Below are 24,544 nucleotides of genomic sequence, written 5' to 3' on the forward strand. Positions count from 1 at the left end.
ACAAACTGTACTGATAATACTGAGTCCTGTGGAGAGTAAACACTGATATAATGATTTTGCACAGTATGAAAAATAAATGTACAATGTCTATATGACCCTATTTACACAACCTTTGTATTTTCCAGATCTTTATGGCTTTTAAAGTACTGTTCTAATTTCCCTATATACACCCTTGCTTTGTACAGTTGTTGCACAATACCTTCGCTTGGAATGTATGGACATATGTTTATCAAATCCTAGCACTGCCTTCTTGGGCCAGCCCATGAGATCATATGACTGCTCTGTGAGACACAAAGGACATTGCTGGGTTTGACAATAAGGAACTGAAAAGCAGCTGTACAATGTACTAGGTTACAGCAAGCAAAGAGGTAGGGTGAAGGAGACATAGAAGGCAGTACAAGCTGATATTTAAGACAGTAGAAGTCATCGAAGAATCATGAACGTCATCCCCAGCTTCTCTTCAGAGACCTGGATCCTAATAGCCTTATTTTGGGTTCTCTTTTTAATGTGAGTATAATATATTCTGACATACACAATTAGTATGCTATAGATACAAAACGTATGATTTCGTTACATTACCCATGTACATATATGAGACTGCACACTTCCTATACAGATACAAGTATACCTAACAACGGCCTATGTATTTATTAACTTTCAGTAGACGTTGTGCAAATACATTTCTCATAATGATGTGATTTCCTAAATTAGGTAACCAGGTTCAGGAAATAAAAGAGACTTCTACACCTGTCTTGCAGGCTTCTATTGTATTTTATTAAATGAATGTAATGAAGTGAAAGAATTAAAGATGTTTTGCTATAAAACAGTATTTAAAAATGATATGGTGAAAACCTGGGCTATATCATAGACACAGGAGTTGTCTAAAAAATGCTGGATAAGTGATTGTGTTGATAATTATACACTACAGTATATCAACTTACTGACACATCTATACTTTGTTAGGCTGAAAGTAAATTATTGTGTCCTAGGTTACTTACAATATGCATTGGCTGTTATGAGCTGCATAGTTTCTGGAAGACAGAATCAAGAATAAACTACATTTTATTTCTGGATAAGGCTTCATGTACACGGGCCGTTGTTCAACCTCTCCTGAATGATTTAACTCGACAGCTAGAAACCCGCGTCTAATAATGGCCGTTTAGCCGCGTTTACTTGCCGCATTTAGCCGCATTTGCGTCTAGAAGCATTTGGAAAAAAATATATATATATTTTTTACAAAATAGCCAAAAACAAAAAACACCTGTAAACGAAACACGGCTAAAAGCAAGTTATCGCATTTAGCGTTTGAAATGCCTCTACACACAGCTTCTGAATGCATTTTTTTGGGGTTCCAAAAAAAGCCTCTAAACACAACTGCCTAGAAACGACAATAAACGACCCTGTGTACATGTACTGATAAGATAACATATAGGAGAGTTCCGGAGCAGTTGAAAAAAAATGCCCAACTACTCCTAAACGTCCGTTTACTAGCAGCAGTGTGCATAAGGCCTAAGGGTAGAGCTTATACCCCTTATATCTTCCTACATGCTTCAGTCTTGATTGCTAATTTAATTAAGGCATTTAGTAAGGTATTTGAATAGGAGGTGATTGGCAGTGCTTGTGCCAAGTGGCCAAAACATGACAGAAATGCCCCATCAGAATGGAGCAATATTGGGGAGACATATTTGGGGCAGTTCCATAAAGCATTTGAGATACTTTAAATTTCCAGCGGTGTAAAGATAGTCAGAAGCTTTGCGCTAAATTCACAAAACCTGTGCAAAATTTATATTTTTATTACCAATGTGTGCAAAAAATTCTTGCAGTTCTTACTTGCAACAATTTTACTGTCTGTCCCGATTGTTGTGACAAATTCATAAAGAATTCAGATTCTGTCAGTTTTATAGAGTGTGGGAAAAAAAAGAATTAGTGCAATAGATGTCGCAGCTTGTGACAGATTTGTGTACAGGTCCATAAAGTACAGTATATTAATCTGCCGCAGAGTTGTCTCAGAAAAATTATCTCTGCACACCATACTTAGATGGATCAAATCTCAGCAGGGACGGTCCAAGATTTGATCTATCTATGGGCAGGCTGGTTGTACCAAAGACATTCCATCAATCAACCTGGGCACAACTAGCCTGTTGAATTGTTTTCATGTGATCACTGGCAGCGGCTATAGCCATCAGCAGTAATCATTGTGTTCTGCCAACAGGGAAGACTCCCCACCAGCAGAACAAAATAGCGCTGTGGGGAGGGTTTCCCCATCAACACTGATTGTGTTGATGGGGGAATTGTGCGTGGTGGAAGGAAAGAAAATTGCATAATCTATAGGTTGCTTTACACATGCAATACATTTTACTCAACATAGGCGAGGTCTTATTTACTCCCACTTTCCTTTTTACTAATTAGGTGTATTTCTATATGTAAGCATTTCTTTATGAATTTGTCACAACAATGTGACAGACAGTAATATTTTGGCAACTGAGAACTACTTGAATATGTTGCACATGTCAGTGCTAACAATGAAAATGTTGCAGGGATTCATAAGTTGACACAAGGCGTGCAATTACATCCACACCTCCAGGAATGTGTTGCACATGTGTTATTGAATTGGCCTCTTTATGTTGGCATGCAAGAAATCCCCAGCACTAGTAATGAAGCTCTTTTACTACATCAAATAGCAAACAACCAACATGATAGTTCAAGAGCACACAGGGCCTCTATTATGTGAAAAAGACATTTCCGTTAAAAGGTATGCAGCCTAAACTAAGACTTTTATTTGAATATGGTATAGTAGTATAGTATAAACGCATATCTAAACCTAAAAGCAAAAATGTTTTGCAGCTCTTAGATGTGGTGACTACATTAGTTTTCATTTGTCAGTCTAAAACAGTTTTAGCACGTACAGAAATTACCTGTTGATCTTGCCTGAACAGCAGTGCCCTTGTCTCATTCTGTGAGCTGTAAAAGATTGCACAAACATCCTTATCCTGTAAAAAGTGTTAGGCCGGCCATACATGGTTCGAATCTCAAACCGGCCGAGATTCGAACCGGTAATGGGCAGGCTGAATGTGCCAAGTTGATAGATTCTCTTGAGATCATTGCCTGCAGCTGCTAGCAATAATTACTGTCTTCCCCTGGAGGGGACCCCCCCCCACCGGGACAAGACAATTGTCAACACTGTCTGTCGCAACACCACAGGTTGCAGGAAAGAAATTTGCACTGTGTATGGTCTCATTAAACCACCTTGTATTGGAATTAAGCAAAGGCAGATAGTTTTAGTCCAGCCGGTGTGAAATCCATAACACCTTTCAAAGATACAGTGGAGAAAAGAGTGTAGACATGCGGGGCAGGAAGTGTGTTATTTGCAGCATTACTTGGTAAAAAAAAAAGAAAGCCTTGAAAGAAGAAAATGAATGCAGCCACCACATCCAAGGATTAGTAAACTGCAAAAGATTACATCATTTTTTGGGGGTTTTATTTATGCTTCAACGTTAACTAAGCTATGCAAATCTATGCTACATTTTGATATTTCAAGAGAGTAGTACAAACTGACACTATGGATTCTAAATAATGTTTTTGTATTATTATATGTTGCATAATTTTCTATTTACTTGTAAGTTATATGTATAATTTATATTTTTTTACTATATTTCTTTTTTCTACTCAGTTATGGTGTATGGCCATATGGAATATTTAAGAAGTTAAAAGTTCCAGGTCCCTATCCAGTTCCATTTATTGGAACATTTCTTGGATATAGAAATGTAAGTATGTGATTTTATCAGAGACCCCAAATTCACAATCTTTATCTACCTGAGAGTCACATTTAGTCTTATGCTGTGTACACACGGGCGGTTTTTTTGACCGGACTGGTCCGACAGGACAAATCCGTCGGACAATCCGACCATGTGTGGGCTTCATCGGACCTGCAGTGGACTTTTTCGGGCAAAAATCAGACGGACTTTAGATTTGAAACATGTTTCAAATCTTTCCGACGGACTCAAGTCCGGTCGAAAAATCCGCTCGTCTGTTTGCTAGTCCAACGGACGAAAACCGATGCTAGGGCAGCTATTGGCTATTGGCTATCAAACTTCCTTATTTTAGTCCGGTTGTACGTCATCACGTACGAATCCATCAGACTTTGGTGTGATCGTGTGTAGGCAAGTCCGTTCATTCGGAAGTCCGTCAAAAGTCTGTTGGAAAGACTGTCGGACCTTTGATGCCGAAAAGTCAGCCCATGTGTACACGACATTAGAGTCACACTGATAGAGGGATTGAAATCATGCGAGTTCACCTGAACTCGCACAATTTCATACCCTCATGTCAGTCCGACTTCGGGAGTGATTTCAGAGACATCTGTGCGGGTTCCTGCACAGATGTTTATAGAAATCACACCTTGAAGTTGCCAAAAGTAGCACAGAAACTACTTTTGGGAATCAATTGACATGTCAAATCGCATGCCAAATCGCATCAATGTGAACCTAGGCTCACTGGTATAAAAACGTATGAAAAAATATCACTTGGCTGATGATATTTAATGATGTGCCTGTTTATGGTGCAATATTTTTTGGTGATAGACTATGCATATGGTAATAATGTATATAAAAAAACTTTGCCTGTTTTACAAAAATTATTTAGGAAAAAATTACCTGGTAATTACTATACATCCGTGCAGTGCTTCATGGATAAATTAAGGACCTTTTTAAAGTCCAACTTCATCCGAGCATTTTTTTTTTTTTTTGTTTTAGATAGAGCAAAGGAGGGTTATAACCTCTGTCTGGTTTTTATTGCCATTTGTGTCCCATTTAGGCAGATTTCTATTCTCTTTCTGTCAGAACAGGAAAAAGTAAATAAGGCCAAGAATAAAAACCTGTATGAAAAGGGGAGCAGGAGGCGGAGCCTAGCAGAGCAGACATGCATTGTTAGAGCTCCACACCGCTGAGGAGAGAAGAGAAGGACAAAGCGGAGCCTGCAGGCTCAAAAGGTATCCATTTGAACCTTTTTGCCCCAGGGAACAAACTGTGAAAGTTTGGGCAGGAAATATGGTACTGGGAGGAAACCGTGGCAGAAATAAAAATCACCTCACAAAGAGCTCACAGGCACTCACTGCAACTAAAGCAGCTCCAGTCACCTCACAAGATACAGCATCAGGGCGCCCTCACAGACAGAAAATGTCACAGCAAGACTCTCCATTTGAGTCAGATACAGAACAAATCCTCTCACAAACTTCTCCACAAGCCTCCTCAGCATCCCCAGTAATATTATTACAATTTGAAAAGATGCTTCTTAAGGCTTTAAAACAAACCTCAGACCAAATAACAAAAAGCCTAACCAAAGAAATAAGAGAGCTGGGAAACCGCACCGCAGCCTTAGAAATAAAAATGGATGAAATTGAAATTACAACCCAAGAAAATATAACAGAATTGGAACAATTAAAAAAAGAGAATTTAATACTTCAAACTAAGCTCGAAGATTACGAAAATAGAGCCAGACGTTCAAACTTGCGCATAAGGGGAATACCTGAAACTGTGACAGACCTGCAATCTACTATTACTGCTCTATTACAAGAACTAAAGCCAGATATCCCTATTGAACGTTTAGAACTGGACAGAGTACACAGAGCCCTCACAGCCAAAAAGAAAGATGGACCCCCACGTGATATAATCACAAAATGTCATTATTACAGAACGAAAGAACAAATACTAATTGCTGCAAGAGAAAAAAAGGAACTTAATTTTCAAGGACACAATTATCAAATTTTTGCTGACCTATCCCAACTTACTATTACTAAAAGACGATCCATGAAACCCCAACTAATGGAACTGCAACGCCACAACATTATGTATCAATGGGGCTTCCCCTTTTCAGTCAGATTTAACTACCAAGGTACAATTTACAGAAGCAGATCAGCAGATGAACTACAACAAACCCTTTTTAAAATTAAATCTGACAGAACCCACAAGCAGCAACTCTCCCACACGCAGAAGAATGGCGTCATCTTCACCTTCAGGCAGCACCCAGAAAATTTCAGAACAAAATGGGAATCATCATTCTCACAAAAGAGGCCGTTATGCCACATCATCCATGGACCAAGAAGATTCAATGGACTGACATCCTAATTCCTGATATCTCTTCATTTATTATACTAAGAGATGGTTCTCTATAAAAAACCTATATTTATAACTGAATGTAACTGCATTCTGATAGTCACACACTGTGTGGGATCATGTTACATTCCAGTTATATTTCTTATTACTTCTGATTCATATAGCCTTAGAATATATAAGTGAAATAAGGAAATTCTTGTTCAGTTATATATTATCAGGTAATAACAATAGATTTATTACTTTTTAGGAAAAATATGTTCAATAATCCAGAAGTAATGGAAGCTTTTTCTTTCTTTTCTTAAAACAAATATATTATTACCTAACTAGTTCCTAGAATTATGTTTTTGTTTATTCTAATCTGAAGCAGTACAACCTCAATTTTATGAGTTAACATATCTAAACAGTTACGTATGAATAAAATATGTAATTGTTTACTCTAAAAGGGTTAAAATCCCAAAATAATTCAAACTATCTTCATCAATACCAAAGTTATTAACAGTACCTTTCTAACTGAATTATTTAGCCTAGGGCAAGACTAACCATATACAACCACCCTGGAATAAATAATTTCAACAAAAACTATATTCTGCACTCCAATTAATGAAACATCATTTTGATGTCTTTTGACATAGCACTTCTCTCCTGTAAGCGGAAGATCCGTGTACCCCCATTAGCCCTCCTCATTCTCCCAACCATATTATGTGGGAGTGTGACGAAGGCACTTATTCCCCTGAAAGAGATATTTATTCTCTTTCACGGGTAAATTGTGATTACTTGCAAAAAATAATTTATTCAATGTATCATCTAATCTCATATGTTTTTTGTTTACTCTTTACTCCAGAATTCACTGGTTTCTTTTCTATCTATTCATCTCTTCAGTCCACACAGGTTGATCTGCGCAGTCAGCTCTGCATAACAAAAAGTAAGACAAAACTATTTGATCTATTGCCATGGCACCACTGAATATACTTTCCCTGAATGTTCAGGGAATAAATGTTCCTCAAAAAAGGACCAAAGCCTTCCGTACTTTCCATAACAAGAAGGCTCATATAGTATGCCTCCAAGAAACACACTTCACCAAAGATTCTACTCCAAAATATATTTCTTCTTTTTATCAACAAATTTACACGGCTTCTGCCTGTACCAAGCAAAGGGGAACTCTAATTGCATTTCACCGATCCACACCATTCACCTTATCATCAGAAATTAAAGACCCAGAAGGTAGATACCTGATACTCTTGGGTTATATAATGGATACAGCAATCACCGTGATTTCCTACTACGCTCCTAACAAACAACCTACACCATTCCTCTCACATATATTACAAGTGATTAATACACACAAAATAGGAACAGTGATAATGTGTGGGGATTCGAACCAGGTCCTCCTCCCATTTCTAGATAAATCACCTTTTACACCATCCAAAATAACCTCTAGATTACCTTTTTCTCAACTTCTTTCCAAATACAATCTGGTAGATTCATGGAGAGAAAGTAACCCAATGAAAAAGAAATTCACTTATTTCTCGCACCCTCATCAAACCTTCACCAGAATAGATCATATTTTTCTAACAATAGGAATGATACCAGAAATTATTGCATCAGATATAATTCCGATTCCGTGGTCTGACCATAATGCAGTATACACTACTATAGCCTCAGCCATAACAAAAGCGCATGACCCAACGTGGTACTTACCGGACATAATGCTCAAACTCCCACTACATCAGATGGCTATTGAACAAGCTTTAAAGGAATACATATCAATTAATAACACAACAGACATCTCCCCAATAACACTGTGGGAAGCTCATAAGCCTGTCTTGCGTGGTACAATACAAAGACAAATGGCACTATTTAAACGGGAATGCAAAAATCTAGCAAAAAAACTAGAACTCAATTTTAATGCAGCCTACATATCATTTCAAGATAATCCATCTCAGAGTACAAAATCTCATCTGGAAAAATCTACATTGGAATACGATCTATTTCTCACTGAGTCAGTTGATAAATCCCTCAAACGCTCCAAACACAATTTCTACATGAATACAAACAAACCAGGTACATATTTGGCTCGGGCATTAAATTCAACTAACAAATCTTTCAAACTAATACGTTTGAAATTATCAAAAAATGTTTACACTTGTAATCCAGTTAAAATAGTCCATAAATTTCACTCACATCTCGCAACTTTATACAAGACAAACAATGAATTTAATCCTACAGAAGCTGAATCCTTCTTCTCAAAAATAACCTTACCTGAGTTATCTCAGAATCAAAAAAGCAGTTTGGATGAGCCTATAACTATAGATGAAGTTGCTAACGCCATAAAAGACCTAAAACTTAACAAAAGACCAGGCCCAGACGGCTACTCGGCTTTATACTATAAAACATTCTCAGAAATACTCTCTCCCATTCTCACTGAAACTTTTAACAAACTTCTAGATGGACATTCTTTTCGGCAAGAAACACTAATGGCAATTGTTTGTATGATCCCAAAACCTCTTTCTGATGATACTTCCTGTGTGAATTATCGGCCTATCTCTCTGTTAAACCTCGATATTAAATTATTAGCAAAAATAATAGCAAAACGCCTCAATAGCATTATAGGAAAATTAATACATAGAGATCAAGCAGGCTTCATGCCAAATAGACAGGCAGGCGATAATATACGCAGGGCAGTGTTATTGGCACATATTGCTAAAAAACGGAAAATCCCTTTATGTTTTCTATCTCTCGATATTAAGAGGGCATTTGACACAGTATCCTGGCAATATTCATTACAAAAATGGGGTTTTGGACCCCACTTTTTAACATGGATCAAAGCATTATATAATAAACCCAAAGCCTATATAAAATATGCTGGATACAAATCTGAAGCCTTTAATATCGAAAGAGGTACCCGACAGGGTTGCCCATTATCTCCCTTATTATTTGCCCTTATACTCGAACCCATGGCCCAATACATCAGAACAAACCAAACTATAACTGGCATTGAAGTAGGAGGTATTACACACAAATTATGTATATTTGCAGACGATATATTACTTTTTCTATCATCACCACAGGTCTCTGGTCCTAACTTAATACCAGCTCTTGATGGGTTTGCAGCCCTATCCGGCCTTATGATTAATCCTAAGAAATGCCTAGTGCTTAATATTTCACTCACAAACATGGAATTGATCCCGGCTAGGGCTGCACTCCCATTCACATGGGCAGAAAAATCAATCCCATATCTTGGAATTCATTTAACAGCATCTCATTCTGACTTATTCTCAACCAATTATCCTCCAGTATTAAGACAGATCACAAATCTAATAAAAACAATGGTCGCAACTTCCTTTATCCTGGATAGGGAAGATTAATGCAATCAAAATGACTATTCTACCCAAATTGCTTTATCTATTCAGAGTCCTCCCTATTCCAATTCCTTCCTATTTTTTGAGAATAGTACAAAAAAGAGCAACTTCGTTTATATGGGGCTCTTCTAAACCACGTATACCTATACACACACTACATCTTCCCAAAAATAAAGGAGGCCTGGGATACCCTAATTTTACTAACTACTACAGAGCAGCACATTTGGCCAGTCTGTCCAAATACCATGCAAAACAGGAAATCCCATTATGGGTATTTATAGAGGCTTCAGAAAATGACCCTCTATTAATATCAAATTTATTATGGCTTGATCCTAAAGACAGCTTTAAAATTCATAATCCCATAACTAAACACTTCTTATCTCTCTGGGATAAACTAAAAACCAAATATCAGTTACAATCTCCACACAATCCTCTCCTTTCTTTTATCAGAAATCCGGCCTTTTATCCGGCATGGATCTACCCAAATTCTTTTAGAGCTTGGACAACATCAGGCATTCAGACACTAAATGACTTCATAGCATCTAAATCATTCCTTTCATTCCCATCGCTTAGAGAAAAATATGATCTACCAAACTCTGAGATATTTAGATATCTCCAAATCAAAAATTTCTATACACCATTCCTAAAGGGGGATACACCATTATCCCAATTATCCATTTTTGAATCAATCTGTACAAAAGATCCATTTGCTAAAGGTACAATTTCATCACTTTATAATCAATTATATGGAGTAGCAAATCTTAATAGACCCTCTTTTACGTTCAGAGGTGGGAGGAGGACCTGGGACGAACTTTAGAAGACACGGACTGGTCTAATATATGGCTCACATCTAAGTCATCTTCACCCAACATCTTAGCACTGGAGACAAATTATAAAGTCCTAACTCGCTGGTACCTTGTACCCGCTAGAGTGGCAAAATATTCACCTAATACCTCAACTCTTTGTTTTCGAGGATGCCCAGAAATAGGCACATATTTACACATATGGTGGACGTGCCCAGTAATCCAAACCTTCTGGAAGGAAGTCTTCGTGATTGCATCTAAAATATTTAAAAAAATAATACAACCAGATCCATATTTAACTTTACTTAATCTAAAACCGGAATGGTTAACACTCTCTCAGTTCAAACTTATGATCCAACTAATAACGGCTGCAAAACAAACAGTGGCGAAGGCATGGAAATCTCCTACATTGGTACTAGCAGAAACAATTCACAGAATGAATAATACAATGTCCCATGCTAAGATGGTAGCCATCGATCAAAATCAAATTCCAAAATTTGAAAAACTTTGGCATCCTTGGATAAAACAACAGTTCCTGTCAAATTTCAATGACTCTGTCCTGTTGCCATGGTAACAGATTAAATGACTTACAGAGACACCCATTCTAAGGCTTCAAAGAGAACTAAAAGGAATAATAAACTGACGAGCGGGACAACCTTGTGGACCATACCTCTACCTTTCAACCCTTTTTCTTCTTTCTCTTTCCTTTTCTCCACCTTACGATTAAAGCTCATTATCAGAATTTATTTGACCTATATACACTCTACTTGTAAACAATATGTATAGTAGGTATAAATCATTTAAATACCTACAAAAGTAACTAAGGAAATGATATATATCTTTAATTTAGGTTTACGTGAACCCAATGTTTAATATTTGAAATTTCATGATATTTACCTATATAAACCCTACTGTAAAACAATGAGCTTACTTTATAGATCCTTGTAAACTTACTTTATGTATCTTTATGTATCTTTATAACATTGTATACTCAATAAACTTCTTTTGACAAGGAAAAAACCTGTATGAATAGTATGCTTATATTGTATAAATCTGAACAATATGTAACAATGACATGACAGACCCAGTAAATCCTACCAGATACTTGTATTCATCAAATGATATGCAAGAAAAACACTACTCAACACATTCAAATGAATTCAAAAGTCCACAGATTGTGCAATGCACATATTGATGTCTTACAAATAATGCGTATGAACAGGTAAATGCAATGTCCATAATAATATGATCAATGTGATTCACAAGTCCGCTTCTGTACATAAAAATGCCCAACCACAGTCAGTTTGAGAAATGAAAACAACTGATGTTAATTTTATTGCACAATATATAGTAGAGAGCACCTAAATATACTGGCAAACAATTTCATTTCACCACATGACACCATCCTCAAATACCAGGCATGCATGTCAGACGTCACTATACTTCAGCAAACCAGAGTGTCGTCCAAGTGCCTGTACCTCTAAAACTCATGACCAAGAGTTCATCTTTGATGGGCCATAGTAGGAGGGAGAGAAAATGTGTCTCCAGGATCGGGCATTGCCAGAGCCTAGCAATAAAACTGACGCATTTCACAATAATGGTGTCAGAGGCACAAACAGTGGCTGTAATGAACTGTCAAAAGGGGCAGAGCGGGTAACACGTGACCAAGCCAATACTCACTTGGTATGTTCCAATAGGACTTGAAATCAAAATTCCATTGCATAATTTTCCAACCTTCTGTATATGTTCTATTGCATGATATTTATCTGTATGTGGCACAAAATTCTAAGTAAAACAACTTTTGTAAAACTACATGCTATAAAGTTTGGATAGCAGTATCAAGCATAAACTGTAGGTCTCCCTGGTTGGCCAATAGAGTCTTTCCTGATTGCCTAAAAGTTTTCACAATGTCACTGAAAAAAAGTTTGGATGTTAGGTGGCATATGATATTAATCATCTGCAAATATGGATGTTTATTTGTGTATGTTTCTGTGCTTATATGTTTTATTATTTTGCAGGGTGTGGCACAGTATGATGTGGAATGCTTTAAAAAATATGGAAAATTATGGGGGTGAGTTCAAAGCTCCAGAATATACATTTTGGTTTTCAATGATATTCAATTTCAATGATTTTGGTTTTCTAGTTGAGCTGAGCTACAGCAATATGGAGTTGAAGACATTGCTATTTATTCTTCTCTCCCTTTACTGAGATACTAATGTTCTACTGCTGGCCAGCAGGAGGCAAGCTAAAGCCCAAACAAGCCTATAGACTTCTATACAGAGTGCTCAGAATCCTGGAAGTTGTAGTTTTAGATGAGTCATATAATGGCTACACTATAATGGTTACAATATAAATTACAATAGGCACTGTGCAGTAGGAGTGGTGAAGGGATGATTTATGTTAAAACTGCCCCCAAAAGTTCTTCTTGGCACTGAGGGAGTTAAATATAGCACCTCTATCTGAATATTCATCTGGCAGCTGGAAACCCTACCAAACGGAGATTGGGAGTGAGGACACCCTGGGCAGCACGGCACTGTCCACATGACAGGACCTGCACTGCTGTCACAGGGAAACAGGAGACTGGAGCATCCACTCACCCTCTGTTTCTCATTACTGATCACCAGAGACTACCTTCTAAAACAAAAGATCACCGCAGAATTCTGTGAACTTGTATGAGGGCTAATCACCCACTGCTGATACTGTTAGAAGGAACTGAGCCACCCAGAGCAGGACACTAAGTGTACCTAATCCATACCGCACCCATACTGCACCCTCTACCGCACTTATTCCAAACCTAGACTGCACCTATATCAAGTCAATACTGCATTACAGTGAACCTTCAATGCATCTGAACCACATCTACCTTGCACCTGTGCCGAGATTATACCATACCTATACTGCATACAGGTTAACTGGGACTGTCATTAACTGCACTGATGCTCTTAAAGAGCCCAAAAAATAGCTGGCAGAAGAACATCTCAAAGGACCCCCCTCCTGTAATAATTAATCTGCACGTCCCTTTGTTCCCCTGCCCCTTCCGCTACCCTCCTCCTTTTCTTTTGGACAGTGCATACCCAGTTGGTCTAGAACTAGCATTGCCACCATAAATGCGCTCTGGCAGTAGAGTTCCAGCACTCAGATTAAACTCTACTACCGCTCATTACTGCACTTGAGTTGGCCTTGCTACGGTTTATGCTGATCTGGATGCCAAATGCCATCTAATACCTAGTCTTCGTCACTTTGTATGCTAAAGTGTATTGTTATTACAATATTCCATATTACGCTTGCCTAGTTACCAACCATATTGGGTGACAATATATTAAGTTTGCCTTTACTACATGGTTTGGTGTCTTCTTTGATATAGCACTACTACTAGGTACTAAATATTACCTTACCCGTGATTTCCTGTGATATTGTATGTTTAACCTGGTGTGTTAGATGGACTGTGGTGTATTTTTGAAAAGGTCAAGGCAAAGACAGAGGACCTATCCTAATCAGAGGCTTCTAATGGGTTTGTGCCATACCAGTATTTACTTTCAGCTTCCAAATTGTCACTAGACATGAGCAAAAGCCACAGAGGCAGTTGACTATAGAAAACCCTGGAAAACCCAAAACCTGGGACATTCCCTTAAGCAAATTTTCACCAATGGTCAAGAGTTCAGGCCCAGTTTTCAACTTCCCATGTCTCACTAATGATCAGTGATGCTGTCAAAACTAGTAACAGAACAGTGTGGAAGGGAGATCAGATGTCTTGACCACAGGAGTTAACTAAAACTTGTAAAATTAATTACCCTGTACTCTGGGGCTTCTGAGACACTCTGGGGTGCATATGTAGAACTTATAGACGCCTGCTATACGTGGCTGGTGACAGATTGCTTTCTTATTGAATATACAGACAAAAAATGTATGCAAATTTATTTTTTATCTGTAAATAATTTCTGTTGTATATTTTTTTGCAGATTGTATGATGGAAGACAGCCAGTTCTTGCAATTCTAGACCCTGTTTTAATAAAAGCCATTCTGGTAAAAGAGTGTTACACTAACTTCATAAACAGAAGGGTAAGTGTCCTTGTGGTAAATTATTCAACAATAATTTCTCTCCACCAGCAATAGTGCATCATCATGATACCTCATGGTTTCAGTCTGTGTAAAAATGGCATTACAGGCTGCACAGTTACAAAGGTGGCTTTATGCATTTACAACAGAACTACTGTATACTCACTTATATACTATACTCACTCACCAGTAATTCAATGCTCACAAGTTCCTTGTCAACGCTGACATCTTTTCGCCAGCCTCTTCTGGGTTCAGAATCTTTGGCCATCTTAATTGGCCAGGATGGGATGACGTAACCCCTGTTCATGTGCACAGGTGTTAATTAATTTTGGCAGATGCTAGAATTGTACACTAAGCGGCGTATGTATCACGTAATACAGATAAAGTATCCCAAAAGACTATGTTAAAAGTTTGGATACCATAAACAATAGTGAATTATTTACCTATTATTGAATTCATGAAAATGCCACACACAGAAATAACCACCAGCTGAATTTTCCAACAATTAGGGGGTATTTTTAAAAAGATTTGCAGAGCTATTCATCCTGTGCCACTGCATGAACACTTGTTCTGTGTGAAAGCGAGCAAAAATGTATGGTATTAGGCTATTTTCTCTCTAGGTCTAGTGTTTTTCATTCACACAGAATAGAGTAAATACAGTAAAACCTTGGTTTAAGAGTAACTTGGTTTGAGAGTGTTTTGCAAGCAAAACAACAACAAAAATTTTGACTTGATATACAAGTGATGTCTTGATATACAAGTAGCGTCATGTCACAACTGAGTATAAAAAAGAAGAGAGGCGCCTCTAAATGTAGCAATATGGCTACATTTAATGAAGGTAAAACATTTAGAAACTCACATGGTTGATGATTATGTAGCGCTGATTTTATTCAGGTCTTTACCGTTACCCCCTAAGCAGGAGTTAGAGTCTGTATAAGGCCTTACACCCACTAATGTATGCACCAGTCACTTTGTTATATTTCCAATGCTTTATTGCAAAACTTTTGAAGAAGTAGCAGTAAAGAGGTAGAAAGGGAGTTGCAGGAGAGTTCAAATACCTTTTGCAGATCACTGAGGAATTTAAGATCTTGCAGACAAACACACCTTCAGTCTAAAGATCTTTGCCCACCTGGATAGGTCTCTCTCACTGACCTAGCAGCCGGAATGGCGCACGGACGAAAAGTCTCTGCCACAGACTTTAAAAGAACAAATTGTTGTACAATTGAGTCACCAGGCTCTTCTTGAGATACCAGCCTCTTGCACGGTCCTCTCCAAGATGAGTCCTCCCCTGGATCTTTCAATTACTTGGCTTCTTCCCACAGGACAGACAGCACAGGACCACCTCTAAACCAACAGACCCCAGACGACCTCTGGGCCTACTTGTAGTAACGTAGCCTCGGGCCAGCATGGTCCCGAGACAGGAAAGAAGTTGTCACATACCTTAGGCCAGGAGGGCCACTAGGTAAAAGAGAAATAAAAATGGCGTCTGCCCTTAAGCACCCTTTCCCAGTATGCACAGCGGTGGACCACCTCCGCTTGGTTACTTCTGAGAAAGAAGAGCACTCAATACACTTCAGCCTGTTGCTCTTCCAACACTGGCCTGTGGTGACAACAACACCTACAGACAACAGTGTGGAACTACACGCAACACAGCCAATGCTGGAACAGAAGCTAATTTAGCCACAGATTAAATATGAACTATATACAGAACAGACAACCCCGTAAATTTAAATGCAAGCGCCTGATCAACAGGAGCAGGGTGCTACAATTAAAACAGGCACATCTAAGTATGTAGGCATCCAAGGGTAAAGCTGTCCACATAGACCATCCTAATCACCACCGTTGAAGTCATCCCTTCCACGCTCTGCTCCGCGAGCGGTTCAAGCCTCGCTTTTAGATCGCTCTACTGCAGGGTAGTCTTCCCGGTCATGATTGCAGAGTGACAGTGATGAGAGTCGGCAGGGATGGTCTATGTGGATAGCTTTACCCCAAATGCCTCTTTTAATCATCAACCATGTGAGTTGCTAAATGTTGTACCTTTTATTAAATGTAACCATATTGCTACACTTAGAGGCGCCTCTCTTATCTTTTATACTCTCTAGCTCCTGCTGGATTTAGCTTCTAATTCCCTTGTGGAGGCTTCCATTTGTGGATGGACATTTCATGGTTACACAACCTGGTCACATGCTATAATCTATTTATATGGGCTATAAACTGAAGGACTTATGAAAAAATGGTTCTGGGACGAATCATTTGAGTTTCCATTATTTTTTATGGGGAAATTCACTTTGATATACAAGTGCTTTGGATTACAAGCATGCTTCTGGAATTAATAATGCTCGCAATCCAAGGTTTTACTGTATATAAATCATCATCAGCTCCATCTAGTCATCATAATGCAATATTTTCCTGATTATCATCATTTATTATTATTAATACTTACTAAAATTATCTGCATCACATTTTACTCACGCTAAAAGATAGTTATGTAGTAAAATTCCAGCAGCTGTAAGGATCTTCTGGCACAACAGCTGAAACCAAACCTCCAAAGAGTGAAAGAAAAATAAGAAAAAAACTAGGGTCCCAGGGTTCTGTGCTGGGACCAATCCTATTTAATTTGTTCATAAATGATCTGGAGGATGGGATAAACAGTTCAATCTCCGTATTTGCAGACGATACTAAGCTAAGCAGGGCAATAACTTCTCCGCAGGATGTGGAAACCTTGCAAAAAGACCTGAACAAATTAATGGGGTGGGCGACTACATGGCAAATGAGGTTCAATGTAGAAAAATGTAAAATAATGCATTTGGGTGGCAAAAATATGAATGCAATCTATACACTTGGGGGAGAACCTCTGGGGGAATCTAGGATGGAAAAGGACCTGGGGGTCCTAGTAGATGATAGGCTCAGCAATGGCATGCAATGCCAAGCTGCTGCTAACAAAGCAAACAGAATATTGGCATGCATTAAAAAGGGGATCAACTCCAGAGATAAAACGATAATTCTCCCACTCTACAAGGCTCTGGTCCGGCCGCACCTGGAGAGTATGCTGTCCAGTTCTGGGCACCAGTCCTCAGGAAGGATGTACTGGAAATGGAGCGAGTACAAAGAAGGGCAACAAAGCTAATAAAGGGTCTGGAGGATCTTAGTTATGAGGAAAGGTTGCGAGCACTGAACTTATTCTCTCTGGAGAAGAGACGCTTGAGAGGGGATATGATTTCAATATACAAATACCGAACTGGTGACCCCACAATAGGGATAAAACTTTTTCGCAGAAGAGAGTTTAACAAGACTCGTGGCCACTCATTAAAATCAGAAGAAAAGAGGTTTAACCTTAAACTACATAGAGGGTTCTTTACTGTAAGAGCGGCAAGGATGTGGAATTCCCTTCCACAGGCGGTGGTCTCAGCGGGGAGCATTGATAGCTTCAAGAAACTATTAGATAAGCACCTGAATGACTGCAACATACAGGGATATATAATGTAATACATATAATCACACACATAGGTTGGACTTGATGGACTTGTGTCTTTTTTCAACCTCACCTACTATGTAACTATGTCTATGTAACTATATATACAGTATCTCACAAAAGTGATTACACCCCTCACATTTTTGTAAATATTTTATATAACTTTTCGTGTGACAACACTGAAGAAATGACACTTTGCTACAATGTAAAGTAGTGACTGTGCAGCTTGTATAACAGTGTAAATTTACTGTCCCCTCAAAATAACTCAACACGCAGCCAGTAATCCGCTGGCAAAAAAAGTGACTACATCACTAAGAGAAAATGTCCAAATTGGACCAAATTAGCCATTCTCCCTCCCCAGTGTCTTGTGACTCATTAGTCTTACAAGGTCTCGGGTGTGAATGGGGAGCAGGTGTGTTAAATTTGGTGCTATTGCTCTCACTCTCTTATACTGATCACTGGAAGTTCAACACAGCACATCATGGCAAAGAACTCTGAGGAGCTGAAAAAAAGAATTGTTGCTCTACATAAAGATGGCCTAGGCTATAAGAAGATTGCCAAGACCCTGAAACTGAGCTGCAGCATGGTGGCCAAGACCATACAGCTGTTTAAAAGGACAGGTTCCACTCAGAACAGACTTCACCATGGTCGACCAAAGAAGTTGAGTGCACATGCTCAGCGTCATATCCAGAGGTTGTCTTTGGGAATTAGATGTATGAGTGCGTCCAGCATTGCTGCAGAGGTTGAAGGGGTGGGGGGTCAGCCTATCAGTGCTCAGACCATTTGCTGCACACTGCATCAAATTGGTCTGCATGGCCAGAAGGAAGCCTCTTCTAAAGATGATGCACAAGAAAGCCCGGAAACAGTTTGCTGAGGACAAGTAGTCTAAGGACATGGATTACTGGAATCATGTCCTGTGGTCTGATGAGACCAAGATAAACTCATTTTGTTCAGATGTTGTCAAGCAGGTGAGGAGAACAAAGACAAGTGTGTCTTGCCTACAGTCAAGCATGGTGGTGGGACTGTCATGGTCTAGGGCTGCATGAGTGCTGCCGGCACTGGGGAGCTACAGTTCATTGAGGGAACCATGAATGCCAACATGTACTGTGACATACTGAAGCAGAGCATGATCCCCTCCCTTCCGAGACTGGGCCGCAGGGCAATATTCCAACATAACGACCCCAAACACACCTCCAAGATGACCACTGCCTTGTTAAAGAAGCTGAGGGTAAAGGTGATGGACTGGCCAAGCATGTCTCCAGACCTAAACCCTATTGAGCATCTGTGGGGCATCCTCAAAGGAAAGGTGGAGGAGCGCAAGGTCTCTAACATCCACCATCTCCGTAATGTTGTCATGGAGGGGTGGAAGAGGACTCCAGTGGCAACCTGTGAAGCTCTGGTGAACTCCATGCCCAAGAGGGTTAAGGCAGTGCTGGAAAACAATGGTGGCCACACAAAATATTGACGCTTTGGGCCCAATTTGGACATTTTCATTTAATTGCTGTGTGTTGAGTTATTTTGAGGGGGCAGCGAATTTATACAGTTATACAAGCTGTACACTCACTACATTATAACAAAGTGTCATTTCTTTAGTGTTGTTACATGAAAAGATATAATAAAATATTTATAAAAATGTCAGGGGTGTACTCACTTTTGTGAGATACTGTATATATCAGCAATAATTGTGTTATTATTGAACTCATTTGACCACTTCGTAAGGACAGGATGGTTAATGTCAGTGGATGAAAAATATATACAAAATATAGAAACCCAGATTTCTGGGAATTGCATTCTTTTTTTTTTTTTTTTCAAATCCTCAGTACATTATTGCCAGCAACATCATTGATAGACATGTTAACAAGAACTATACTATCACCTTTTTAGAAGGATTATGTGACCCTTAATTCTTAAGATGCAGTATACAGTTGCTGCTAATTTTCTTTCCTTCCTTCTCGTAGTATCTGACATTTAAAAAGGCACTCAGGTTGCAAAGGATTTCTGTGTAAACTATAATTCTTTTTTTCAATAAAAGTGAAGACAACAAAAATGTATTATGAAGATTTTTTTTTTTTCCCTCCCATACAGAGTTTTGGCCTTAATGGTCCCTTTGAATCAGCTCTAACAATTGCGGAGGATGACCAGTGGAAAAGGATTCGTACAGTGCTCTCACCTACATTTACCAGTGGAAAACTGAAGGAGGTAAATGTTATTACTCAGCTTCTGTGTATCTCTTGATTACTTCTTTTGTGGACTGCTATTTTAGGATTAGTGAACAAATGAGATCATTCTCTACATGATATTGCCTCTCTTTATATTTCTGCAAGAATACTTAGAAGTTGATTATTCTAAACTAAAATCTCTATTCTTTAGATGTTCAAGATAATGAAAGACTATTCTAACACACTGGTCAAGAATATACAAGTTTATGTTGCCAAAGATGAGCCATGTCTATTGAAGGAGTAAGTTTATTCAATGTAAATGAAAAAACATTAAAGTTGAACTCCCGCGAGCTATTGAGAAAAGTGTGTTGTATGGCATCACTCCACTAAAAGCACATACAGTATGCTTACAGCATACGTGCTGACAAGAGGAAAGCACAGAGTGAGCAGAGGGATGACCTCATCAGTATATTGTTGCTGCTTCATTGACCAATCAGCAGGTTGATTATGTGGTTTGACCTACTGTTTTTGACCAAACTGTACTGCTGCATTGGCAGTAAAGTATATGTATTTCAGTAATGCATGTAGTTGCTTGGAGCTCAGTTATTAACTGAAAAGCATGAAGTGCTCTAATATACACAGAAATTATGAAAGTCTCCATGGCTACAGTGTAAAAAAGTAACAAAAGCTTTGTTCATAATGTTGTTATTCCTCGGACAAATGAACTGTCCTATTTTCTGTGTCTGGAAGGAATTCTTAATGTTCTTGCTCAATGCAGGGGTCATAATCATCTAAAGTTCCTGTAAACATAGGAATAATATTTGAAAGCAGGGCTGCTTTTAGAAATCATGCGGTTAGAAATCATGTTAGAAATCAATACAGGCTACCTGACAGGGCCCCCACCCAGAAACATACACATACACATGCCATAGCAGTGATGCTATGCTTCGCAGCCATGGCAGAAATTATACCCCCATCCAATAAGACCATTCAAGTGAATAGCACTGCTCTGCAAGCATCCCGCAACCGCGTGCAAAGCACATCGTTGCAGCGTGCTAGTGTAGAGTTAAAGCAGGTGGTGCGGAAGCGATATGCCTCCTCACCGCCTGTCAAATGCTCTCTGAAGAGCGATCCAAATGCAGACTGTTCTTTAGAGAGCAAAGCATATGTGATATATCTTTTTTTTTTTTTTTTTTTTTTACATTTGTTTTATATAGTTGTATTGCCCTGTTGGAAGGACCTTGGTGAAATATCAGGAATCTAAACAGACCCCTAATGTCTCACTTTTGAGACTGAGAAAGGAATTGAGGGACAGTAGCACAGATGGATGAATAAGAAGAGCTTGGCTTCCTGTTCATGCACACACTGAAGCATAGTAAACTGTGTTTGTGATGAATGGACACAGAAGTGACTGGTACAGATCAGTCATTGTGTTAATTCAGGAAAGGAAGGGGCCAGTAAATAGAATGTTTAAGACCACCCCCCCCCCCCCTTGTGCCCCCAGCAGCTGGCTGGAGAGGACAGAAAAGAAGAGAAGGGAAGCCAGCAGCGCTGCGGGGGAGGGGGGCACAAAGGGGACCTGGAGAACACAGGGGTGGCAGTGATCATAGTGGGAGTGGGGGCTCACAGCCAGGGGGAGGGAGAGGAGAAAAAGCACTGCATGAGGACCACAAAGAACTACAGGGGGGCCACAAGAGGAGGCAATACAGCTAGCCCTCCTACCTGGCAGGTGCTCCAGCCCCCCTGTTGAACTGATTGGGCCAGGGCCCTACCTTGCCTTATTAGTGGCCCTATATGAAAGCCTGAAGCCTGCTGTCACTACAGCAGATGCAGGGGAATTACTGTATAAGCTAAGACTTTGTCTAATCGTATCACTCTAGTTGGGACTGAACCTCACATCCCCTTTCATATTAGTAAGGAATTAATTTACTAACATCTTTAGCACATCTGTCCGGGTTTTGTCTGTCAGTGTCCCCATTAGGGAGATTTACTCTTTCAATCTGTCCTGGTGACCATTATCACTGAGATTGAACGTAGAACAGGAAGACAGGGGAATCTTCCAATGGTGAAAATAGTTCTGGTAACAACCACAAATTCCCTCACTTTGGAGGGAATTCCTCTTGCATCCTGTTTTGGGAATAGACAGGAAGTGAAGGGATATCTCCCCAATGGGACACAGATGTCAAAAAAACTTATTGGGGTTATAACCCTCCCTGGCTCTATCCAAAATAAAAAACAAAAGTGTTTTGTCTTTAGTTTAAAAGAAAGCTGCCCCTGTATATTCAGGGTGTTCCAGGAACCAAGGTTTGCACATTACGTACATGATGAATTGAGCTCAAGCCAAGCAGTCAGAATGAGCCTGCATCCAACAATAAATCTCAAGAGATGCAGTAACAGCATTTAACATTTGCTTTAATATAACATTTGCATAAAACACTTGCCTTAAAAGGCTTTTAGGATTTTATTTTTTTTTTCCATAAAAAAATGGAATATGCGGGCTGACGACAATAGGCACATGTTGCATTTTTTAAAGTTTCCATAGTTACAGTCTAACTCCTCATATACCTTCATCCAAATCTATCAATCCACAGCAGTAGGCTGCCAATGAGGAGGAAGATGCTTTTTTGACGGGAAAAAAAGAGCGAGTAACATCTTGGAAATGTTTTAAAAATAAACACATTATGCACGTGTACAAATTCAGGCAATGGGAGCATGGTCAAAAGCATCCGCAAAGTAGCCCTGACGTATACTGTAAATCAGCCAGCAGTTGTGTGCTTGATCAATATTTGCTAAGCAAAACAGTGATGTTTAAATGATATATATACCAGGGATAGGCAGCCTTTGAGAGGTGGAGATCCACCTGAACAACATGAAAGAGATCAAAGATCAATGGGGTTCAGCACCATTTAATAAGAAAACAAAATAACCTGCAAGGCCTAATTAAATAGTACGGACAATTTAGAATAAATATAATAAAACAGATTTCACTGTAAAAATTCCAACTTAGCCTACCTTAAAGTAAACCCTCCATTTACCCAGTGAAATGAACTACCCCAGATGATACACAGGGATAAAATAAATCGCCATACATAATTTTTACTTGTATATCTGCTGTCTTCATCTTTATATACTGTTTAGAAAGTGTACATTGTGTTAGGAGATTTTCTCTTCCTGTTCAGTACTGCAGTGAAGCCTGGGCATACAGCCAAGACAGCTGATTGGAGGAAAGGCACACACCCCTTTTCCTCATAGGTAGAGACTTTCATCTATGTCCCTCTAATCTTTCAGGGCTCTGCTAATCTATTTATAGCATCCTCCCCAACACAAAACTCTGGCTGCTTTTATCATATGTGAGGGAGAACTTGTCAGGAGTTATCAGGCTGATAACAGGAGCGGAGCAGGAGACAGCTACAAGACTTAGTGCTTTGAAGAGAGATAACAAACACCTGCAGATATATTTGCCCAGCCTAAATTTCATAAATCGGGTTTACATCCACTTTAAAAGTGGATGGTGTCAGTCAGTAGGGCAGAGGTTGGTGTCAGTAGGGCAGTGGATGGTGTCAGTAGTTTTTATTTTTTTACAATTTCTTTAACAATTTTTTTAGAAGACCTGTTGGGGGGCTTTGTTAAAAGGGCAGCACACGAGGGTCTGGGAAGCAGAAAAAAAGAGGAACAAGGACAGGAGGGGCAGCAGGAGAGGCATTTACTGGAACCGATCCCCTGGATCTTCCTTCTGCAGCAGCTGTATGCTGGTGGGAGAGAGAGGAGGAGAAGCTGACTTTCAGCTGCTGAAGGAGGAAAATAAAGGGGATTGTTGGAAGACAGTTATTTTAAAATCTGAATTCCCATAAAGTGGCTGGGGATTCGGGCTTTAATGCCCCCCTACCCTGGCACCCTAAAGTGACTGTTTAAGCACCATGGGAGGGAAGAGGGGGGCAGAGGACATTTCTAGGGGTGAAAGAGGGGTCAGAGGTCACTGCTATGGGGGAAAGGGGGGGCAGAGGACACTACTGTGGGCGGGGGGGGAGATGTGAAGGGCAGTAGAGGACACTGCTATGGGGGGGGGGGGGGGGGGCAACTCAGTGTGCAACTGTATGTGACGTCAGATGGCGGCAGTTCCACCAGGTGTCATAGCCAGGTGGCCCTGCCCCTAACCTGTATAAGAATGGTCAAACAGTGGAGCCTGCAGTAGGCTGCCAGCCTTCATAGACGGTGGGAACGCTTTTGTTTTATTTTTCAGATGTGGCGGGAAGCGCGATTGACGATGGATTTACATCGGGGGACACTATTTTTTTATTTTTTAATAAAGGAATTGTCAAAAACTGTGTGTGTGTTTTTATTACTTATTGACACTTTCTGGTGAATGGGTAGGGGTACTATGTACCCCCTACTCTATCACATAAGGGAAGGCTGGGATCTGGGGGTCCCTTTATTAAAAGGGGGCTTCCAGATTCGATAGGCCCCCCTTCCCACAGACCCCCACAACCACCAGCCACGGTTGTGGGGATGAGGTCCTTATTCCCATCAACATGAGGACAAGATGCTTTGGGGTAGGGGGGAAGAGCACCCCCTGTCCCAAAGCACCCAC

The 24,544-nt window shown here is 39.6% G+C and overlaps 1 protein-coding gene across 1 annotated transcript in view; it reads left to right on the plus strand.

Moving 5' to 3' along the window:
• Window positions 1–246: 246 nt before the first annotated feature.
• LOC141140083 (cytochrome P450 3A9-like) overlaps window positions 247–24,544 on the plus strand; it is a 74,465-nt gene continuing 50,167 nt past the window's right edge. Inside the window, exons 1-6 of the mRNA XM_073626885.1 lie at window positions 247–507; window positions 3,671–3,764; window positions 12,288–12,340; window positions 14,229–14,328; window positions 19,883–19,996; window positions 20,168–20,256. Of these exons, the coding sequence (XP_073482986.1) occupies window positions 437–507; window positions 3,671–3,764; window positions 12,288–12,340; window positions 14,229–14,328; window positions 19,883–19,996; window positions 20,168–20,256 (521 nt within the window). The 5' untranslated portion in view covers window positions 247–436. The remainder of the gene's footprint in view (window positions 508–3,670; window positions 3,765–12,287; window positions 12,341–14,228; window positions 14,329–19,882; window positions 19,997–20,167; window positions 20,257–24,544) is intronic.

Source organism: Aquarana catesbeiana, linkage group LG04 (genome assembly GCF_042186555.1).
Source record: "Aquarana catesbeiana isolate 2022-GZ linkage group LG04, ASM4218655v1, whole genome shotgun sequence".
Classification (NCBI taxonomy): Eukaryota; Metazoa; Chordata; class Amphibia; order Anura; family Ranidae; genus Aquarana; species Aquarana catesbeiana.